This window comes from Aegilops tauschii, chromosome 4 (genome assembly GCF_002575655.3).
Source record: "Aegilops tauschii subsp. strangulata cultivar AL8/78 chromosome 4, Aet v6.0, whole genome shotgun sequence".
Classification (NCBI taxonomy): Eukaryota; Viridiplantae; Streptophyta; class Magnoliopsida; order Poales; family Poaceae; genus Aegilops; species Aegilops tauschii.
The window spans coordinates 113,466,447-113,488,496 of record NC_053038.3 but is presented as its reverse complement, the minus strand read 5'-3'; the positions used below and the strand labels follow the sequence as shown (position 1 = coordinate 113,488,496).

The window sequence follows — 22,050 nt, the reverse complement described above, 5'->3', positions numbered from 1 at the left end:
CTCTTTTCATTTCATTTTTTTCCGCTCGCTTCTTGTTTGCTCGTGTGTTGGTTGCTTGGTTGTCTCGATGTCTCAAGATAATACTAAATTGTGTGACTTCACCAATACCAACAACAATGATTTTCTTAGCACTCCTATTGCTCCTCTTACCGATACTGAATCTTGTGAAATCAATGCTGCTTTGTTGAATCTTTTCATGAAAGATCAATTCGCCGGCCTTCCTAGTGAAGATGCCGCTACCCATCTAAATCGCTTCGTTGATTTGTGTGATATGCAAAAGAAGAAAGATGTGGACAATGATATTGTTAAATTGAAGCTATTTCTTTTTCGCTTAGAGATCGTGCTAAAGCTTGGTTTTCATCTTTGCCTAAAAATAGTATTGATTCTTGGAATAAGTGCAAAGATGCTTTTATCTCTAAATATTTTCCTCCCGCTAAGATCATCTCTCTTAGAAACGATATTATGAATTTTAAGCAACTTGATCATGAACATGTTGCACAAGCTTGGGAGAGGATGAAATTAATGATACGTAATTGCCCTACGCATGGTTTGAATTTGTGGATGATTATACAAATTTTTTATGCCGGATTGAATTTTGCTTCTAGAAATCTTTTAGATTCGGCCGCGGGAGGCACTTTTATGGAAATCACTTTAGGAGAAGCTACTAAATTCCTAGATAATATTATGGTTAATTATTCTCAATGGCACACTGAAAGATCTACTAATAAAAAAGTGCATGCGATAGAAGAAATTAATGTTTTGAGTGGAAAGATGGATGAACTTCTGAAATTATTTGCTACTAAGAGTGTTTCTTCTGATCCTAATGATATGCCTTTGTCTACTTTGATTGAGAATAATAATGAACCTATGGATGTGAATTTTGTTGGTAGGAATAAATTTGGTAACAACGCGTATAGAGGAAACTTTAATCCTAGGCCTCATCCTAGTAATTCCTCTAATAATTATGGTAATTCCTACAATAATTCTTATGGAAACTTTAATAAGATGCCTTCTGAATTTGAGACTAGTGTTAAGGAATTTAAGAATTCGCAAAAGAATTTCAATGCTTTGCTTGAAGAAAAATTGTTTAAAGTTGATGAATTGGCTAGGAACATTGATAGAATTTCTCTTGATGTTGATTCTTTAAAACTTAGATCTATTCCTCCTAAGCATGATATTAGTGAGTCTCTCAAAGCCATGAGAATTTCCATTGATGAGTGCAAAGAAAGAACCGCTAGGATGAGTGCCAAGAAAGATTGCTTTGTGAAAGTGTGTTCTTCAAATTTCTATGAAAATAAAGATGAAGATCTAAAAGTTGTTGATGTGTCCCCTATTAAATCTTTGTTTTGCAATATGAATCTTGATAATGATGGGACTGAATATGATCCACCTTTACCTAGAAGGCGTTCCAAAAATTCGGAGTTTTTATATCTTGATGCTAAAATTGATAAAAGTGGGATTGAAGAGATCAAAACATTAGATATTAATGAACCCACTATTTTGGATTTCAAGGAATTTAATTATGATAATTGCTCTTTGATAGATTGTACTTCCTTGTTGCAATCCGTGCTAAATTCTCCTCATGCTTATAGTCAAAATAAAGCCTTTAACAAACATATCGTTGATGCTTTGATGCAATCTTATCAAGAAAAACCTGAGTTGGAAGTTTCTATCCCTAGAAAACTTTATGATGAGTGGGAACCTACTATTAAAATTAAAATTAAAGATCATGAATGCTATGCTTTGTGTGATTTGGGTGCTAGTGTTTCCACGATTCCAAAAACTTTATGTGATTTATTAGGCTTCCGTGAATTTGATGATTGCTCTTTAAACTTGCACCTTGCGGATTCCACTATTAAGAAACCTATGGGAAGAATTAATGATGTTCTTATTGTTGCAAATAGGAACTATGTGCCCGTAGACTTTATTGTTCTTGACATAGATTGCAATCCTTCATGTCCTATTATTCTTGGTAGACCTTTCCTTAGAACGATTGGTGCAATTATTGATATGAAGGAAGGGAATATTAGATTCCAATTTCCATTAAATAAAGGCATGGAACACTTCCCTAGAAAGAAAATAAAATTACCTTATGAATCTATTATGAGAGCCACTTATGGATTGCCTACCAAAGATGGCAATATCTAGATCTATCATTGCTTTTATGCCTAGCTAGGGGCGTTAAACGATAGCGCTTGTTGGGAGGCAACCCATTTTTTTTTTGCTTTTTGCTTCTGTTTAGGTATAAATATTTGATCTAGCCTCTGGTTAGATGTGTTTTTATGTTTTAATTAGTGTATGTGCCAAGTTAAACCTATAGGATCTTCTTGGATAATAGTTATTTGATCTTGCTGTAAATTCCAGAAACTTTCTGTTCATGAAAATAATTGTTAAAAATCACCAGAACGTGATAAAATATTGATTCCAATTGCTTCTGGTCAATAAACAAATTGTCTAGTTCGTCCTATTTTGGCTGAATTTTTGGAGTTCCATAAGTTTGCGTTAGTTACAGATTACTACAGACTGTTCTGTTTTTGATAGATTCTGTTTTTCGTGTGTTGTTTGCTTATTTTGATGAATCTATGGCTAGTAAAATAGTTTATAAACCATAGAGAAGTTGGAATACAGTAGGTTTAACACCAATATAAATAAATAATGGGTTCATTACAGTACCTTGAAGTGGTCTTTTGTTTTCTTTCGCTAACGGAGCTTACGAGATTTTCTGCTGAGTTTTGTGTTGTGAAGTTTTCAAGTTTTGGGTGAAAGATTTGATGGATTATGGAACAAGGAGTGGCAAGAGCCTAAGCTTGGGGATGCCCATGGAACCCCAAGATAATCTAAGGACACCTAAAAGCCAAAGCTTTGGGATTCCCCGGAAGGCATCCCCTCTTTCGTCTACTTTCACCGGTCACTTTACTTGGAGCTATATTTTTATTCACCACATGATATGTGTTTTGCTTGGAGCGTCTTGTATTATTGAGTCTTTATTTGTTAGTTTACCACAATCATCCTTGCTGTACACACCTTTTGAGAGAGTCACACTTGATTCGGAATTTATTAGAATACTTTGTGTGCTTCACTTATATTTTTTGAGCTATATAGTTTTGCTCTGGTGCTTCACTTATATCTTTTAGAGCACGGTGGTGGATTTGTTTTATAGAAACTATTGATCTCTCATGATTCACTTATATTATTTTGAGAGTCTTAAAATAGCATGGCAATTTGCTTTAATTAATATCATGAGAAATTTGATGCTTGATAATTGTTTTGAGATATAAAGGTAGTAATATCATAGTTGTGCTAGTTGAGTAATTGTGGAATTGAAAAATACATGTGTTGGAGTTTGTGATTCCCGTAGCATGCACATATGGTGAACCATTATGTAACGAAGTCGGAGCATGAAGTATTTGTTGATTTTATTCCTTTGTGTGGCGGTCGGGATCGCGCGATGGTTAACTCCTACCAACCCTTCCCCTAGGAGCATGCGTAGTAGTACTTTGCTTCGAGGGCTAATAAATTTTTGCAATAAGTATATGAGTTCTTTATGACTAATGTGAGTCCATGGATTATACGCACACTTACCTTTCCGCAATTTTCTAGCCTCTTCGGTACCGCGCATTGCCCTTTCTCACCTTGAGAGTTGGTGCAAACAGCGCTGGTGCATCCAAACCCCGTGATATGATATGCTCTATCACACATAAACCTCCTTATATCTTCCTCAAAATAGCCACCATACCTACCTATCATGGCATTTCCATAGCCATTCCGAGATACATTGCCATGAAACTTTCCACCGTTTCATTTATCATGACATACTCCATTATTGTCATATTGCTTTGCATGATCATGTAGTTGACATTGTATTTGTGGCAAAGCCACCATTCATAATTCTTTCATACATGTCGCTCTTGATTCATTGCATATCCCGGTACACCGCCGGAGGCATTCATATAGAGTCATATTTTGTACTAAGTATTGAGTTGTAATTCATGAGTTGTAAGTAAATAAAAGTGTGATGATCATCATTATTAGAGCATTGTCCCAAGTGAGGAAAGGATGATGGAGACTATGATTCCCCCACAAGTCGGGATGAGACTCCGGACTAAAAAAAAGAGGCCATAAAAAAGAGAAAAGGCCCAAATAAAAAATGATGAGAGAAAAAGAGAGAAGGGACAATGTTGCTATCCTTTTACCACACTTGTGCTTCAAAGTAGCACTGTGATCTTCATAATAGAGAGTCTCTCATTTTGTCACTTTCATATACTAGTGGGAAATTTCATTATAAAACTTGGCTTGTATATTCCAATGATGGGCTTCCTCAAATGCCCGAGGTCTTCGTGAGCAAGCAAGTTGGATGCACACCCACTTAGTTTCTTTTTGAGCTTTCATACACTTATAGCTCTAGTGCATCCGTTGCATGGCAATCCCTACTCCTCGCATTAACATCAATTGATGGGCATCTCCATAGCCCGTTGATTAGCCACGTTGATGTGATAATTTCTCCTTTTTTTGTCTTCCCACATAACCCCTACCATTATACCTTATTCCACCATAGTGCTATATCCATGGCTTGCGCTCATGTATTGCGTAAGAGTTGAAAAGTCTGAAGCGCGTTAAAAGTATGAACCAATTGCTTGGCCAAAACCGGGGTCGTACATGATATGAATATTTTGTGTGGGGAAGATGGAGCATAGCCAGACTATATGATTTTGTAGGGATAACTTGCTTTGGCTATGTTATTTTTGATAAGACATAATTTCTTAGTTAGTATGCTTGAAGTATTATTGTTTTTATGTCAACATTAAACTTTTATCTTGAATCATATCAAATCTGAACATTCATGCCACAATAAGATGAATTATATTGAAATTATGCCAAGTAGCATTCCACATCAAAAATTCTGTTTTTATCATTTACCTACTCGAGGACGAGTAAGGATTAAGCTTGGGGATGCTTGATACGTCTCCAACGTATTTATAATTTTTGATTGTTCCATGCTATATTATATTCTATTTTGGACATTATTGGGCTTTATTATACACTTTTATATTTTTTTTGGGACTAACCTATTAACCGGAGGCCCAACCCAGAATTGTTGTTTTTTGCCTATTTCAGAGTTTCGCAGAAAAATAATATCAAACGGAGTCCGAACGGAATGAAACCTTCGGGAACGTGATTTTCGGAACGAACGTGATCCAGAGGACTTGGACCCTACATCAAGACATCAACCAGGAGGGCACGAGGTAGGGGGCGCGCCTACCCCCCCAGCCACGCCCTCCACCCTCGTGGGCCCCCTGTTGCTCCACTGACGTACTCCTTCCTCCTATATATACCTACGTACCCCCAAACTACCACATACGGAGCCAAAAACCTAATTCCACCGCCGCAACCTTCTGTACCCGTGAGATCCCATCTTGGGGCCTGTTCCGGAGCTCCGCCGGAGGGGGCATCGATCATGGAGGGCTTCTACATCAACACCATAGCCTCTCCGATGATGTGTGAGTAGTTTACCTCAGACCTTCGGGTCCATAGTTATTAGCTAGATGGCTTCTTCTCTCTTTTTGGATCTCCATACAATGTTCTCCCCCTCTCTCGTGGAGATCTATTCGATGTAATCTTCTTTTGCGGTGTGTTTGTTGAGACCGATGAATTGTGGGTTTATGATCAAGTTTATCTATGAACAATATTTGAATCTTCTCTGAATTCTTGTATGTATGATTGGTTATCTTTGCAAGTCTCTTCGAATTATCAGTTTGGTTTGGCCTACTAGATTGATCTTTCTTGCAATGGGAGAAGTGCTTAGCTTTGGGTTCAATCTTGCGGTGTCCTTTCCCAGTGACAGTAGAGGCAGCAAGGCACGTATTGTATTGTTGCCATCAAGGATAACAAGATGGGGTTTATATCATATTTCATGAGTTTATCCCTCTACATCATGTCATCTTGCTTAAAGCGTTACTCTGTTCTTATGAACTTAATACTCTAGATGGATGCTGGATAGCGGTCGATGTGTGGAGTAATAGTAGTAGATGCAGGCAGGAGTCGGTCTACTTGTCTCGGACGTGATGCCTATATACATGATCATACCTAGATATTCTCATAACTATGCTCAATTCTGTCAATTGCTCAACAGTAATTTGTTCGCCCACCGTAATACTTATGCTCTTGAGAGAAGCCACTAGTGAAACCTATGGCCCCCGGGTCTATTTTCCATCATATTAATCTTCCATCAACAAGCTATTTCCGTTGACCTTTTATTTTGCTTCTATTTTACTTTGCATCTTTATCATAAAAATACCAAAAATATTATCTTATCATATCTATCAGATCTCACTCTCGTAAGTGACCGTGTAGGGATTGACAACCCCTTATCGCGTTGGTTGCGAGGATTTATTTGTTTGTGTAGGTGCGAGGGACTCGTGCGTGGCCTCCTACTGGATTGATACCTTGGTTCTCAAAAACTGAGGGAAATACTTACGCTACTTTGCTGCATCACCCTTTTCTCTTCAAGGGAAAACCAACGCAGTGCTCAAGAGGTAGCAGCGCCCGCCTGGTCTCGATCGTCATGGCTCACGTCACGAGAACCTCGCGAGGTTTGCCTTGCCTTGATCACTCCGCCCCTCGCGAGCCTGCCTGGTGAGGCCGCTCCAGAGGAGGTCTTGCGTCGTCCGCCTCGCGAGGCTTGGCCCCTCGCAAGGGTCTTGAATGCCTTGTTGGTGAAGATGGGCCGTACAGGCCTGCTAGCACAGCCACACCGTGGGCCGCAGGCAGGCAAGCCTGGGGACCCCCGTTCCCAGAACGCCGACAGACGGAGCTCGGTAGTGCTGTAGCCGATAGCCAAGGCGGCAATGGGAGCTCGGCTTCGTCAGGAGCTAGCTACGGTGCACGAGAGAGAGTGATGGGCGGTTGAGGAGGAGCAAGGACTCACAGTGGGACCGACAGCGTGCTCAGGGGAGCCGGAGGGGTCCTCACCGGAGCGGATCGACGACAGAAACGGTGGCGGCCGAAGGGGAAGAAGCTAGCTGATGGCGGTGATGTGGTGCAGTACTGCTCGAGGTCGACCTTGTAGGCGATGTGGGCGACGCAAGTGGAGCTCGTGGACGCGAAGAGAGGCCACGGGAGCGTCGGTCGCCGCGGCGGAGCAAGGAGCACGGTGACGGCCACGCTCGACTGTGGCAGGTCTGGGGAAAGGTGCAGGTCAGAGGGCGAGCGTGAGTGGGAGTGGGGTAGTGAGGGAGGTAGGGAGAGGGAACCGAGGCGACGGGGGAGGCCTTATCCTCGCCGGCGAGCGGGTTTGGCAGGTCGGCTCGGTCGCTCCCGGTTTGCCTCCCCTGTAGTGAGGTAGACGACAAGGGAAGGGGGGCAGGCTGGGCTGGGTTGCGGCCTTTTTATTTTTTTGTTTTGTTTTTCCTTTTAAATCTTTCTGGTTTTTATTTTTAGTTTTATAAAATATAATACTAGCCCCAAAATTAGTATTATTAATTAGGCTAGTGCCACAAACAATTTGGCACTTTAATAAAATAGGCTTATATTTGTTTATTATTTAAAAGCATTTAATAATTGTTTTAACCACTATTTTAATTACTTTAGGGCATTAACCCTCTTTATAAAATGTTGGTTCACCACCATAATTATTTATGGAATATTTGCCACACTTTGAACATTTATGTTTGCATGTTTGAGAAATTTGAATTTTGGACATTAATTTGAATTCAAATTTGAATTTGAATTATGCCTTGGATCAAATGAGGATTAGCAACAATAATGTGATGGCATGGCACCATTAACATGTTATTACTATAGCTTAATTATCCGGGTGTTACAAATGGCAAGCTTAAGCGCAACAAAAACAAGTGCAGGCGTAAAAATGGCAGGAGCGACACCGAGGACGCTGTAGTAAACGTAGGGTTCAACGGACCTAGATCCGGGCAGAAAAAGAAGTCCTTCAAAGGAAATAGAGATGGACCCAGCTAGCTCGACAAGATCGTTGACAGGCCGTGCCAAATTCATGGTACCTTGGACAAACCAACAAACCATACTAACCAGAATTGTCGGGTTTTCAAGCAGGCCGGCAAGATGGCGACCGAGGGTAACAGTAAAACCCAACCTCACAGCGAAGATGAGGATGACCCTCACCGACCCAATAATGGAGGCCAAAAAAAGTTTCCTCACAAGGTGAAGGATGTTAACATGATCTATGTCACCCACAACCCAAAGAAGGAAAGCAAACGCGCACTTCATGACGTCTATGCGTTGGAGCCCATCGCCCCAAAGTTCAATCTGTGGTCGGCTTACCCGATGACATTCGACAAGCATGACCACCCGACCAGCATCAGGTAGAGCAGGTCGGCTACTCTAGTCTTGGATCCGATCGTGGATGGATTTCATCTGACGCGAGTCCTCATGCACGGAGGAAGCATCCTCAATTTAATTTATGCGGATACAATCAGAAAGATGGACATCGACTCATCTTGGATCAAGCCTAGAACCACCACCTTTAAAGGTGTCATACCAGGCGTCGAAGCTCGTTGCACGGGAACAGTGACACTGGAGGTAGTTTTTGGGTCACCCGAGAACTTCAGAAGCTAGGAGTTAATCTTTGACATAGTTCCCTTCCGCAGTGGATACCACGCGCTTCTAGGGTGCACCACATTTGCTTGCTTCAACGCAGTCCCGCATTATGCATACTTAAAGCTAAAAATGCCGGGACCCAGCGGTATTATTATAGTCAATGTCAACACCGAACGCTCCCTCCGAACAGAGGAGCAGACCGCGGCCTTCGCAGCCGAGGTGCAGGCATTCGAGGAGGCAGCCCGTGCAGGTAAGTGCACGCCCAACTCTTCAAAGCGTACGCAAGCCATCAAACTGACCTCGGTCAAGCATTCCCCCAACACTAAATAGGGGCACAGGCTCCTCGCACACCGCCCCTGGAAGGGGCATTACATCCTAGGGTGCATACCTTTGCACCAAAAATTCCCTGGGCTGCTGAGGAGCCAAAACAATGGGAACGTCATGATCCGCTCGACCGAGCAACGACGCACTTCGGACTCGCATACCGACAGGGCTTTGTAAAAGACCCAACCAAGAATAGCACGTCCATATGGCTTTAACCATCCAAACTGCAGCTGCAGACCTCTTTAAAGGACTTGACCGACGATAGCATCAAGCAAGCGAATGGCCGAGGTTACAGGCAACCCATATTGACTTCGCTATCAATGAAGACGAGTTGGTCAATAGTATGGAGACGCAGAAGTGTGGCAAGAAGCGGCTCGGGCTAATAAACCCAATGACAAGTCCGCCCTGTTTTGATATACTCTTTTTTTCTTTTTCTTTGCATTGTATCTTTCTGAAGTTCCTTTGTCAAAGCTCGGCACACACGGCTTGACCATATGAAATAAAGAATTGCACCCCTCAAGGTTCCTCAGCATTTTCTTATAATTATTGCCTTCGAACCAAAAGAGTACTTTATAATACAATTGTTATTCACAAAGGGCTCCACTTTTAATCGCACGCCCTACAATATAAGTCCGAAGTACTCGGCGTCTCGAATGTTGCATTATATGAATCAATTTTGAACCTAGATTTTGGTTAATAGTTGGGTTACCCGGCTCCTATGCTTACCTCTTACGTTTCCGATCAATTCGGCTAAGGGTGTAAAGGGAGAACCATTGTGATAGTGCCGCCAACTCGCATGACAGAGCGCCTCAGTGGAGAAAGCTGGAAACTGACTGTCTTGGTAAGCGCAAACTAGTCGACCGTCCGATGACCGCATCAATCGATGTGTCGTTACCAATTACCCATGTTAAATGAAGGGATTCTTTTTAGCATTAGCCGAAGTGGTCAGTGGCATAAACCCCGACTATATAGCCGACCACTCCACACACCGAGGGCTCGTCATCGGCCCCCATAGTCAAGCTCCTATGAGTAAGTGAAAGTTATAAAGCCATTATAGTATGATTGCCTAGTTCCTATGTGCACGGACCGCCTTCGGAATGAGACGTCGGCTAAGGGTCATGATTGCCTAAAGGAACAACCTCTGTATACTGTACAGAGGGGTCGAAGCCGACTACTGACCACTTTCAGTTCAAACATGAGTAAAAAAACACAATCACATGACGGAATATAAAACCGCATTCATTGAAGACAAAAGGAAGTTTTGTACAACCAGCCCCACTTCGCATTTCGAAGCACTATCTAAAAATACAAAGTGTCCTTAGGACACTTGGCCTTGGTAATCCGGGCCCCTTCCACTACCTCGGCAAGGAACTGCTCGGCGGTCTAATCCCTCCCTTCAGGGGGACCCGTGGCCATGACCGCGGCTTCGACGCGCTGGAAATGCATCTTCATGAAGGGGTACGCTCACTGAGCCCCCGCCAAGCACGTGGATCGCTTCTAGCGAGCCACTTGCGGGATGGCTTCTTGCAGCCGAGCCAGGAGCTCCAAGAAGCTGGTCGGCAGCACCTCCGCGGGCCATAGGTTGACGTAGTGGTCTTGGAATGCCGGCCTTGCCATATGGAGAAGTTCGACCAGCTACTTCATCTGATGATTCAGCAGCTCCGGGCGCGACGGTGCTTAGAATTGTTGCCAGAACGCCTTCTCTACCTCGTGGCCCTCCCGTTCGCCAAAGTGGTGATAGGCATCCAACGCGCTCTTCGGGAGTTCCCCGAAGACCTCTACGGAGCGCCACAGCTGGGTGAGCTCGACGAACCCCTTGCTACCAAACACACACTGAAGTAAAAATGGCATACCCGCGGCAATCTCCTCACTTGCTGGAGCACTTCATGGTCGGCCCGGGCCTGGGTCTAGATCTCGGCGTGCGCCAGGCGGAGCTTCTTGAGCTCTTCACTTGCCTTCTTCTCCTTGTACTGAAGGGCATCACGTGCCTTGTACACTCCCTTGAGGGTCTCATCAACCTCCAGGACCCCCGCCTGGTCCTTACCCCTAGCCACCTTTTCGGCGGATAGGTCCTTCTCAGCCTTGGCGGCCGCAGCCTTCTGCTGCTGGGCCTCCTTTCGAGCTTTTGACAGCTCGGCCTTGAGCCCCTCAAGCTCGGCCAAAGCAACTGTAATTCAAACAACTCGACATTAGCTAATAATTCAAAACTCGACATCTCGGATTTGCAGCTTACCTTGAGACTGCTCGATCTGCTTGTTTATCAGATTGAGGTCCTCTTCAGACCTCCTGAGCTTTCGGTTCATCTCTGCAATCTCCTCGGAGGCGGAGTTCGGAGCCGAGGTCGAAACCTGCAAGCAAACAATTCTCACTTAGACCCTGTTCCCAATATAAATACTCCGGACACACATTTTCTGATGTTCGTCAGAGTCTTGGGGGCTACTTATTTATTGCCTCATGATACTCTGCTTTGACCCCAAGGCCAGTTTCTTAAAACTAGCCTTGGGGTCAGGGGCTACTCACTGGCTACTCTGTCTAAGTGCTATATGGTGATATAGATGAAAATGTCTGCGCAAAAGCACGGATTTGCAAATAATTCTAAGCATGGAGGTCACTCTTAATAAAAATACAAAGAAATATACCTAGAAGCTCGTGACGAGGCCCTTGAAGACTCATGCATCCCGGCTATGCAGACCGGAAGCCCAGAAGCGCTGCGTCGATCAGCGCATGGTGCTCTTCCTTGATGGAGGAGCCCGTTAAGGCTACATCCATATCTTTTTCAATCCATCCTGTGGCAGCCCACCCTCGGGCGGGAGGCGGGGGTGGTAGAACCTCGGAACCCAGCAGTGAAGTGCTAGGTACAAAGGCCTCTGGTTGTGGCATTGGCGCCGCAGTCGGCCTCGGCTGGGCCGATGTCTAGCCCAACCCTTCCTTGACGACCTCGGGGATCTCATCCCCTTGGCCTTGTTTGGTCGAGGTCTCAACCTCGGCCATGACAACCAATATCTCGGCCCCCGTGGTGTTGACTTGGGGGGGGGGACCAGATGTCGCTTCCTCCCAGCCCCTCGAGAGCTGGAGGAGGAGTGGTGGGATCGGGCGTCCCTAGCCTGCTTGAAGTGTCGGCGCTAAGACGCACCTTCAACAGACTGAAGAAAATTACTTGTATGAGTTTTTCTTGATGGAAAGACTTGTTGAAAAGCAGATATGGTGATGATAACATACCTCCGGGGCGCAGGCTTCTCCCTCCCCATCTCGAGGAGGTCATCGTCCGACTCATCGGAGAACTTGACCTTCTCCAGCGGAGTAGGCCTGCTGATGGGCTCGGTGGAGGCCTTGCACAACCTCTTTTGGCCCTTTGGCCGCGCTTCTTCTTCGGCGTCCTCGGACGCCGCCCTCTTCCCCTTGAGGGAACGGTTCCCTTCCATCGTGTCCTCCTCCACGTAATCCTCATGAGTGGAGGAGGCGTGGGTCTCCTCAGATCGGGTGACTGAGGTCTCCCATGTCTGAAGACCCATCTTGCCCCATGGAGGCTTTGACCCCTTGGGGATCACCACATGTGGCTCCTCGACTAGCAGGACTATGAGCAGGGGGTCCTGTCCCCCTCGGGCAGCAGCGCTGGGCACATCACCTGTTGCGCCTTGGAGATCCACTTCTACAATTATAAAACCAATTGATTAGGAGAAGTCTGTAACGCTTGAAGAAACGCAAAGTATAGACCTTTGTATTCAAAGATTACCCCGGGGGCGTCGTAGTCGGCTTCAAAACCGAGGTCACGCCCTTCCGAAGGGAATTCGTCCTCGGGTGACTTAAACAACCGCGTCCACATTCCAGCCAAGGTGGAGCGGAAGAAGTGGTGAACGGGCGCTGCGTCCTCGGACTTGTACGCCCACATCGGGGTGGCCCGAAGTTAGAGCGGGAGGATACAGTGGTGGGGCATGACGTTTACCACATCTACCAGCTGGAGGTTTTTTGATCAGACCATCACTAGATCTTTTTGGTCAGTGCCTCCACCTCATCTGGGTTCCCCCATGCAAGGCCCTTCTTCTTCTAGGAAATAAGCTTCCTCGGAGGCCCAACCAAAAACGCCAGGACCTCAGCTTGGCCGGGAGCAAGCGGCTCGGTGATGTAAAACCACTTGTGCTGCCACTCTTTGATGGTCTCTATGAAGGTGCCTTTGAACCAGCTGACCTTCTGGTTCTTGCTGATCATGGCACCTTCGCACTCCGCGAGCTTGGAGCTGCTGGACTTCGGCTTGACGCCGAAGATCTTTAGCCATAGGCCAAAGTGCAGCTGAATACGGAGGAAGGCCTCGCAGACCATGATGAAGGAGGCGAGGTGGAGTATTGAATTTGGGGCCAGATGGTGAAAATCCAGCCCATAGAAGAACATGACCCTGCGCACGAAGGGGTGCAGCGGGAACCCTAGACCTCTGATGATGTGGGGAACGAAGACCACCCTCTCCCTGGATTGGGAGCAGGTACCCGTTGGTTTGGGTCCGGCGCACGGGTGTGGACCTCTGTGGGGATGTACCCCGCGTTGCGTAGCTCCAGGATGGCTCCCTCCGTAATGAAGGAACCAACCCAGTGCCCCTTGAGGTTGGCGTTGGCCATTGCTGGGACGGAGACTAGGGTGCACTTCGAAGGAGGAGGGCCAAATTGGATCTGGGCACTGGAGCTCGAGAGGCAGCAAGCAAGGAGAAATGAGAGCGTGCTTTTTCCGTCGCTATCTTTTTACTCTTATATAGGCTGGTAAAAAGGCCAAGAGACCCTCTACCGCGCTGTTGAAATTGCAACTTCCCGCAAAAGATGACGTTATGCATGCGGGGAGAAACATCTTAATGATATTCCTAAAAAAGGGCATGATCTCCATTTTGATGGGACATGCCAATGAGAAGATTGCCTCGGGCCACGATTCGAGTGGGTAGTAACTGCTTGACCAGTCGTGGGTGGTGCCGCTACAATAAAGTCGTCATGCTATAAAGCACTATTCACACCTGTGCGGCTGGCCTTCGTGGTTAAGTAACCTTGTGTCTTCGGGCATTGAGCGAGTTCGGTAAGGCCATGGTCGGGGAGCGCTACTCCTTTGAGGGGTGGTCTATAGTACGCTTTAAGGGGAAGGAATCTCGAATTGCCAGAGAAGGGAACTCGTCTGTCGAGCCAAGGACTTCAGATCCGAAGTTATTTACATCACGGAAGTTGTCGTCGGCATAGAAGACCAGTTCGGGGGCTACTGACGGTGTCCTGGACTAATGGGTGCCAACCGAGTCGGCTCATATTCCTCGGGCTAGGTGTGTGGGCATCACTCTCCACCGGATGGGCTCCGGAAACTACACGCCTGGATGTGACCAAGACTGCATCTGCTGAAGACTTGACGTACACTCCAAGACATCTCCTGCCGCCTCCATGCGATTCCCCTAGAATACCAACCATGTAACCCTAGATGCCCTACCTGGCGTGTATATAAGCCAAAGGTTTTAGCTCGTAGATGGGACGGAACCACAATTACATCCACCTAGCCCTAGGGTTAGAACACAACTTACGATCTCGAGGTAGATCAAGCTTGTACTCGATATATCTCCATCAATAAAAACAAGAGCAGGATGTAGGGTTTTACCTCTATCAGGAGGGCCCGAACCTAGGTAAACATCGTCTCCCTTGTTCATGTTACCACCGATCCGAGATCCATAGCTTGGGACCCCCTACCCCGAGGCCTGCCGATTTTCACACCAACAGTAGGGGATCAAGTTCTTTTGTAAAACTCCCATTTCATATTCTTCGTAGGAAAACTTCTCTCTAAATGGGAAGGGCCATATATATATATATATATATATATATATATATATATATATATATATATATATATATATATATATATATATATCGTCGAAGAAGTTGATCGCTCCGGAGCTATCAAGATCAACAACGCTGAAGGCACCAATCCGAGAGTGGTTAATGGGCAAAGAATTAAACATTATATCTCACGTACGCTCGTTAATGTTGAGACTAATATTATTGAAGTAATGACACCGAAGGAGCACATAGAAGAGACCTTCTAGAATGCTCCAGAACCCTGAAAAGGAGTAGGTACGTGGTACGGTAAGTAAACCGACTCCAAAAGTTCCATAAAGTACTTTTTGTTCACTCCGGAATATATAAAAAAATAGAAAAAAATAATAAACAATCAGGAAAGTCCACGGGGAAGCGACAATCACGGGGGTGCGCCCTACCCCCCGGGCACGCCTCCCGAGCGTGGTCCTTGTCCTGCTCCATGGCGCCGCCGCCACCGAGAAGACGCGCGCTCCTCCTTTGTCCATTCTGACGAGATTCTCGCGGTGGAAGCGGCCGAAACGAACCCCATTATAATTTAGTGAGCGTTTTCTGGGAGGTTTGTGCAATTTTGTCGGTACCATGAAATATCTTTGCGGAATATGTTCTGCCGTAACAAAAGTCATACTGTAAAAATACAGAAAAACGTTTTGTGGTATCATGTAAACGATTTTTGCGGGACGGGGTATATCAGATTCGCTATAGATGCTCTAAGAGTTCTTAAAATACAAGTAAACGAGTTGTACCCGTGCGTGTCGACGGTAACGCGACGCACCACACCGCTCTAGCATGACACAGTGCCGTGTCCAAGATGATACTCTCTCCGATCCATATTACTTGTCTTAGATTTATTTAGATATGAAGTACTAGAATTTGAATCATAATTTAACAGAGTTTTTTTTAAACCAACAGAGTTATTAGTCTCACCAATAGAAATCGGCGCGATGAAGATCTCTGGTACGGATCAAAGTCCGATGGACGGTTCAAATGTGACTACGTGGAGACGTAGCACACCCACACGTCTGACTGATGGCACGAGTTGGCGGCGACGGGAAAAAAATCCATTTTAAACCCTGAACTTATAGAGGTTCGGCGAAACGAACCCTCAGGTCGAAATCCTGGTCGATTGCATTCTGAACTATGCAATCCTGGTTTAAATCTAACCCTGGCATGCACTCAACGGGGATTTGTCTCTGTTCTTTAGAAAAAAACCTTGCTTTATATGTAATCATGCAAAAGCCCTTGTTTGCAAAAAGAAAAGAAAAATCTGACTTTTTTTCCACAAAATAAACCCCGCCACGCCCGAGAATCGAACCTAGGTCGCGACAAAACCTCACGCTCGCGCAGACCACTAAGCCAGCAGTCAAAGGTTGTCCTAGTGTAGGCTTATTTCCTTTTATAAAATACATTTAGACACGTCCGATTATATTCTTCCCGCAAATAAAAAATTAGTCGACCACCAGGATTCGAACCTGGGTCCCGCCAAATTCGAAGAGCGTGCGCAGACCACTATGCCAATCGATGAGTGCGAGCACATTCCTGGCTTACGCTCTTTTTTGTATGTGTTTTCGTTTTCGGATTTCTTTTATCCTTTTTGAGATCTTGGGTATTCTTCGGCTTTTTAATTTTTGCATATTTCTTTTTAATATAGGTTCTGAAATAAACAGTGTACGTCTTTTCACTATTGTCGACATATTTTAAATTTACACTGAATTTTTTATTATGTAAGTTTTTTGTAAATACAAACTTAACATTATTGTATAATATATGAACAATTTTGTTACATATAGTGGACATTTTTTAATATTACTACATAATTTTTATATTATGTGATATTTTTTGAACATACACACTGAACATTACTGCATAATTATATGATGAATTGTTTTAAAATATACAATAAATTTTTAAATAAATTTGCACTTTTTAATTATGCGATATTTTTTAATATACACACTGAACATTATTGTATAAATACACACTGAACATTAAGTTCGTTGATTTCAAAAAAGAATCATGAATTTAAGAAAAAAAGGGAAAGAAAGAATAAAAGGAAAAAGGGGGAACTGGACACAACGGATGGCTTGTCCCTGGTGGTTAGTTGCGTCGATCGACATCAAGAGGTCTTGTGTTTGAGCCCAACATGACGTGCCGGAGTTTGTTTTAGTCATGGTAGCCAGCGATAATGCTGCGCTTACTGGTTAATGGGATGCTATTTCTTGTAAAAAAAGGTTAGAATTTGTTTCGCCAAACCTCTAGATTTAAAATGGACTTTTTCGCGACGGATGACACGCGCCGCTCGTCAATCCGGGTTGGCTGTGGTTGCGCCGCGCCGCACGTCCCGGACCACTCCCCCTCGCCGCCAAGCTCCCCGATATCTCCCCTCTCGCTCTCGCCTCAAGTTTCCAGAGCCCCCCTCCCCTGGTCCCTCGCGGCCATCTCCAACAATGGCGACGGCTCACCTCAGCCCGGCGCTCGCGGTCTCATCGTCGCGCCACCTAACCTCCAAACACGGCCAGCCGCCCATCTTCGCGCAGCCAGGCGGCACAGCGGTGCTGCGGTCTTGCTCGCTTCCCTTGTCCTCGAGACTCGCCGCGTCGGGTCGAGGTGGGTGGCGGCTCGCGGCGGCACTGGAGCCCAGGACCGCGCAGCAGGAAAAGGCCGAGGCCTCCTCGAGGCTGGTCCTCGTCGTCGGCGGAACCGGCGGCGTAGGTAGGAGATCAGCTCCTCTTCGCTGCTCTTAATTGCTTATATTCTTTTCTCGAGAAAACCTCCGTACATTGTTGGTATCCACGGATGAGTTCGTAGCGACGGGTGTCAGCTCATAATTCGATTAAGAAATTACTGAAGCCTGCCTCTCTTTTTCTGCATTGTATAAACTATTTCTAGTTTGTGAGAGGAACAAGATTGTCGGGTGTGTCCTCGAAAGGTCAACTTCGACACAAAATGGCGTGGCAGCCCGCCTAATAACTGTCAGTTGTTTTGTGCGTCTGTTTCACCCGAAATTCACCTGTAACCAGCTGCGATTTCTTTCTCTTCCCTACAATTTTTGTTTGCCATCAGGAGTTTTGTTCAAGCGATCTAAACATGCTAGTATTCTATAGGTATACTCCTTTCTGCTTTGCATCTCATGTCAGTCTGATATACTCCTATATTATTATCCTGCAGCTACAGTTTTCACAGTTACTTGACGAATTTGGGCTAGATATTGATCGTGTAGGATCCTTGTAGGTCAGTTGTTGGTAGCATCTTTGCTGAGCAGGAAAATTAAGACAAGGCTGCTCCTAAGAAACCCTGAAAAGGCAGCGTCCTTATTTGGCAAGCAGGATGAGAGTGTTTTGCAGGTAATCTTACATCAACAGCTTCAGCATTCTATTTTCTCCAAACTGTGACTTCCTTATACGAGTCTCCTTTTTTACAGGTTTATGAAGCGGACACGAGAAATGCTGACGGGTTGAATCCAGAAATGTTTGAGGTTGCTCTCTTCTACTTATTTATTTTGAAGCTGAATCCATGCATAATTGTTCGACCATCTATGTATGCATAATTGAATAAATCAAAATATAGGGTATATTTTCATAGGGAGTTACACATGTGATCTGTACTACTGGGACTACAGCATTTCCATCAAAACGCTGGGATGGGGATAACACTCCTGAACTTGTCGGTACGTACTGCCCAAGATTCTGCACTTAACTTAGGTCTACTGAAATTGATTATTTGTTTACCGTATGGCAATCCAAAGATTTGGGGCAAGGATAATCCTGGGAGCCTATAAATCTCTCCCGTTCCCTGTAATGGTTCTGGAACTGATGTATTTCCGTTGTTATGCAATGGAAAGGGGGTTAGTCCGGTGCAAAAAAGGGAAAAGTCTTCCGCTGTGGAGAAAATAAATATCGAATTGTGACAGTTGCAGAATGCTGATAAGTAATAAATTGTAAGAAAATTGAAATATCAACATTCATTTTCAGAGCTTATTATGCTTTTTTTTAATCATGAACATGCTTATGGCACATCACTTGCCATTCGTGGCCCAGAAGTGTTTATTCAATTGTTGTAAATTGATAGAGCCAGATCCATCTTTAGCACATGTATAGCACTAGTTATGAACTCATGGGTGTGGATACAATGTTCTATCACTTATTACTGATGACACGCTATTTAACGTGTCTAGATTGGGATGGCGTCCGAAATTTTGTGAGTGCCATGCCACAGACGGTCAAGAGACTGGTTTTGGTGTCATCGATTGGTGTTACAAAATATAATGAAATACCATGGAGGTATACCTTATAACTCTGATGAAGAACTATGGCATTGTACAATTGATACACATTATTATGTCTAAGTTGTGGAACTTGTGATGAGGAACAATAGAGAGGGAAAAGAAAAAGAAAATCAGAAGTCAAACCCATTTGACTACTTCCAGATACTCCCTCCGGTCCTTTTTACTCCGCATATTAGATTTGTGTCAAGTCAAACTTTGCAAAGCTTGACCAAATTTATATTAAAAAAATATCAACGTCTACAATATCAAATATATATACTATGAAACTACATTTCGTAATGAATCTAATAATGTTGATTTAGCATTTTGAATGTTGATACTTTTTTCTATAAGTTTGGTCAAATTAGAGATATTTGACTTTGGATAAAACTTATATGCAGACTAAAAAGGACTGGAGGGAGTACTTTCTACTCCAGCCTAATATTTGCTTGTTTTCTTAGCTTTAGCCACTGTTTTCTAGTCTTCTAGCTCTGAGTAGAATGCTAAATTTTAAGTACTCCCTGCGATTCATATTAATTGTCGCTCAAATGGATGTATCTAGAACTGAAATACGTCTAGATACATCCGTTTTAGCGACAAGTAATATGGATCGGAGGGAGTAATGTTTTCTAGAGTGTTTTAGGTATAACTAGAAGTTGAGGTGTGAAGGCTTCACAAAGCCTATAAATAGAGGTCGCCTCCTCTAGTTTGTAACCTGGCTATGTACCCCACTATCTATAATAAAACTTGGTGTTCTTATCAAACATCTTGTGCTCTAGGAGTTTTGGACTGAACTTCTGCTGCTACATCGGCCTATATTCACCTCTAGAGCGATATCTAGCGCATCACGTTGAAGTAGTTCCTTCAACACTAGTGTTGTACACTTTGTAGCAGCAAGGTGGAGTTGTTCCTCCACAACCGTGTGCTGCTTCAATTTGTCATCAATTATTATGTGGACCAGCCCATCAAACGTGGAGTCTTATCCCTATTAGTTTCCTGGTTGATTAAGCATCTCTGTTAGGAAAGAGTCCACTCAGTTTAGAGATTGTATTGGAGTTTAAATAGATTTACCGGCTTGTTGGCCAAGGCTTGTCTGTTATATAAAGTGGCCGACCCCTCTCAATAAAGGAGAGAAGAAAATTGTCGTTTACTTTCATCTACTTTTGAGTAATTAGGGTTAGGTCAGTAGTATATTCTTCCATCAATTGCCTCTAAACAAAAGTTTTTTATATTTCTTGTGATATCCTGAAATTGGACATTTTCACTAAAGTGCCACAACCTGTTTATAGATGCAAAATTTATTTTAGTAATTACTTTCTGTTACTGTTAACCAGTGTATGTTTTAGTGTAAGACATGCATGCTTGTTTTTCCAATTTAAGTCTCTGTGCATTTTACTTGGATATTTAGTTCTGGTTTAGCTTTACACCGGTTTCTTTATCATGTACTCCATCCGTTCACTATTATAAGATGTTCTAACATTTTTCTGAATCAGATGTATGTAGACAAGTTTTGGCGTGTTTGTTCACTCATTTCAGTTCATATGTAGTCTATATTGAAATATCTAAAACATCTTATAATAGTGAATTGAGGGAGTACAATATAAATCTGTTTATCCTTACCTCATACTAGTACGCATTTGCAGTATCATGAACCTCTTTGGTGTGCTTAAATACAAGAAGATGGCAGAGGACTTTGTCCGCAATTCAGGCATACCTTTCACGATCATCAGGTTAATTATTATGTACATACAAGGAATAATCCATGGGCCCATTCATGGACATGTTCTTTTTCTGATATGATACTAGCTGGTTGCAGGCCGGGGAGATTAACAGATGGGCCCTACACTTCCTATGACCTGAACACACTTGTTAAGGCTACAGCTGGAGAAAGACGAGCAGTTGAGATAGGCCAAGGTCCCTCTCCATTTGATGATGAACTACTGCTCTTACTAAGCTCTTTTACGCTGGTAACACTTGGTCATTATCTTATTTCAAAAGGATTGTCTTATCTTATTAGGTGACAAGCTTGTGGGAGAAGCGAGCAGATTGGTGGTGGCAGAAGCATGTATCCAAGCTTTGGATATTGAATCTACCCAAGGAAAAATATACGAGATTAGTTCGGTGAAGGTACTCATGCATGCTTCAGACGTGATGTTAACTTGTGCTTTAAACCTTTGCTTGCATTGTCTATTTATTTTTATCCTGTTATTCAGTTGGACTCATGGCGTGAATTTTGTTAGCCAACTAGCGTTACACATCAGACCTCGCTCGAAATGAATCGTTGTTTATTTTCCTACTTACCAATTGAAATTTCCTCTTCTTCCTACTGATATGCCTTTTTTTTTTCGAATGACTGATATGGCAAATGATGTGGTGCAGGGCGAAGGACCTGGGAGCCACCAGCAGAAATGGAAGCAACTATTTGCAGCTGCTGAATCGAACTAGTGGCACTCTGAAGCACAGAGTGCAGTGCATTTTAATTTATATACACTGTAGTGGAATTCCATACAAGGGCAGTAGCAGTCAGTACATACATAGGTGCAGAGTTGTCATTGTCGCGGGATTTGGAAACGACTTGCAAACAATCGAGCATAGTACTATGTGCCTTATCCAAGCTATGCGCTCAGGCTTAAAAATGGGAGAATATCATACGGATGCCGATATTCGGTGGAAACCGGTATGTTTGTCCTTTTTGTTTATTGACTCACGGGCTGAATTTGGATACAGATTTGTGTGTGAATAGTAGATATTTTACATTGTATAGAGGTTTCGTCATTTAATTCGGATCGAAGGGAGTATATTTTTTCTTTTTGCCTTGCGAGGATAATACTAGTAGATAGATGTTCTTTGTTTTTTGAGAAACATAGTCCCTATCCGCCCGGACAGTGCGGTCAAGATGGATAGAGGCGGTTTGAGGGTTTGAGGGCGGACCGCGTGGTTCGGATGTTCTTTTTTCTCGCAAACCGGAAGCAAGCGGTGGGCTTTGCGTCTGGATCGCTGTCACTTCCGCGTTTGACAACCTTGACTCACCCAAAACTATTCCTTGCCTGCGCCCTTTCTTGCCTGAAGTGA

At 44.0% G+C, this 22,050-nt stretch overlaps 1 protein-coding gene across 1 annotated transcript; it reads left to right on the top strand.

The window, feature by feature from the left end:
* Positions 1-17,009: 17,009 nt before the first annotated feature.
* On the top strand, positions 17,010-21,762 carry LOC109735977 (uncharacterized protein At5g02240). The gene is made up of 9 exons (XM_020295179.4): positions 17,010-17,426; positions 17,946-18,058; positions 18,136-18,189; positions 18,297-18,381; positions 18,889-18,994; positions 20,622-20,708; positions 20,795-20,892; positions 20,996-21,105; positions 21,358-21,762. Exons 1-9 carry the CDS (start codon positions 17,162-17,164, stop codon positions 21,421-21,423), a joined length of 984 nt encoding a protein of 327 aa, XP_020150768.1. The 5' UTR covers positions 17,010-17,161; the 3' UTR covers positions 21,424-21,762.
* Positions 21,763-22,050: the final 288 nt, after the last annotated feature.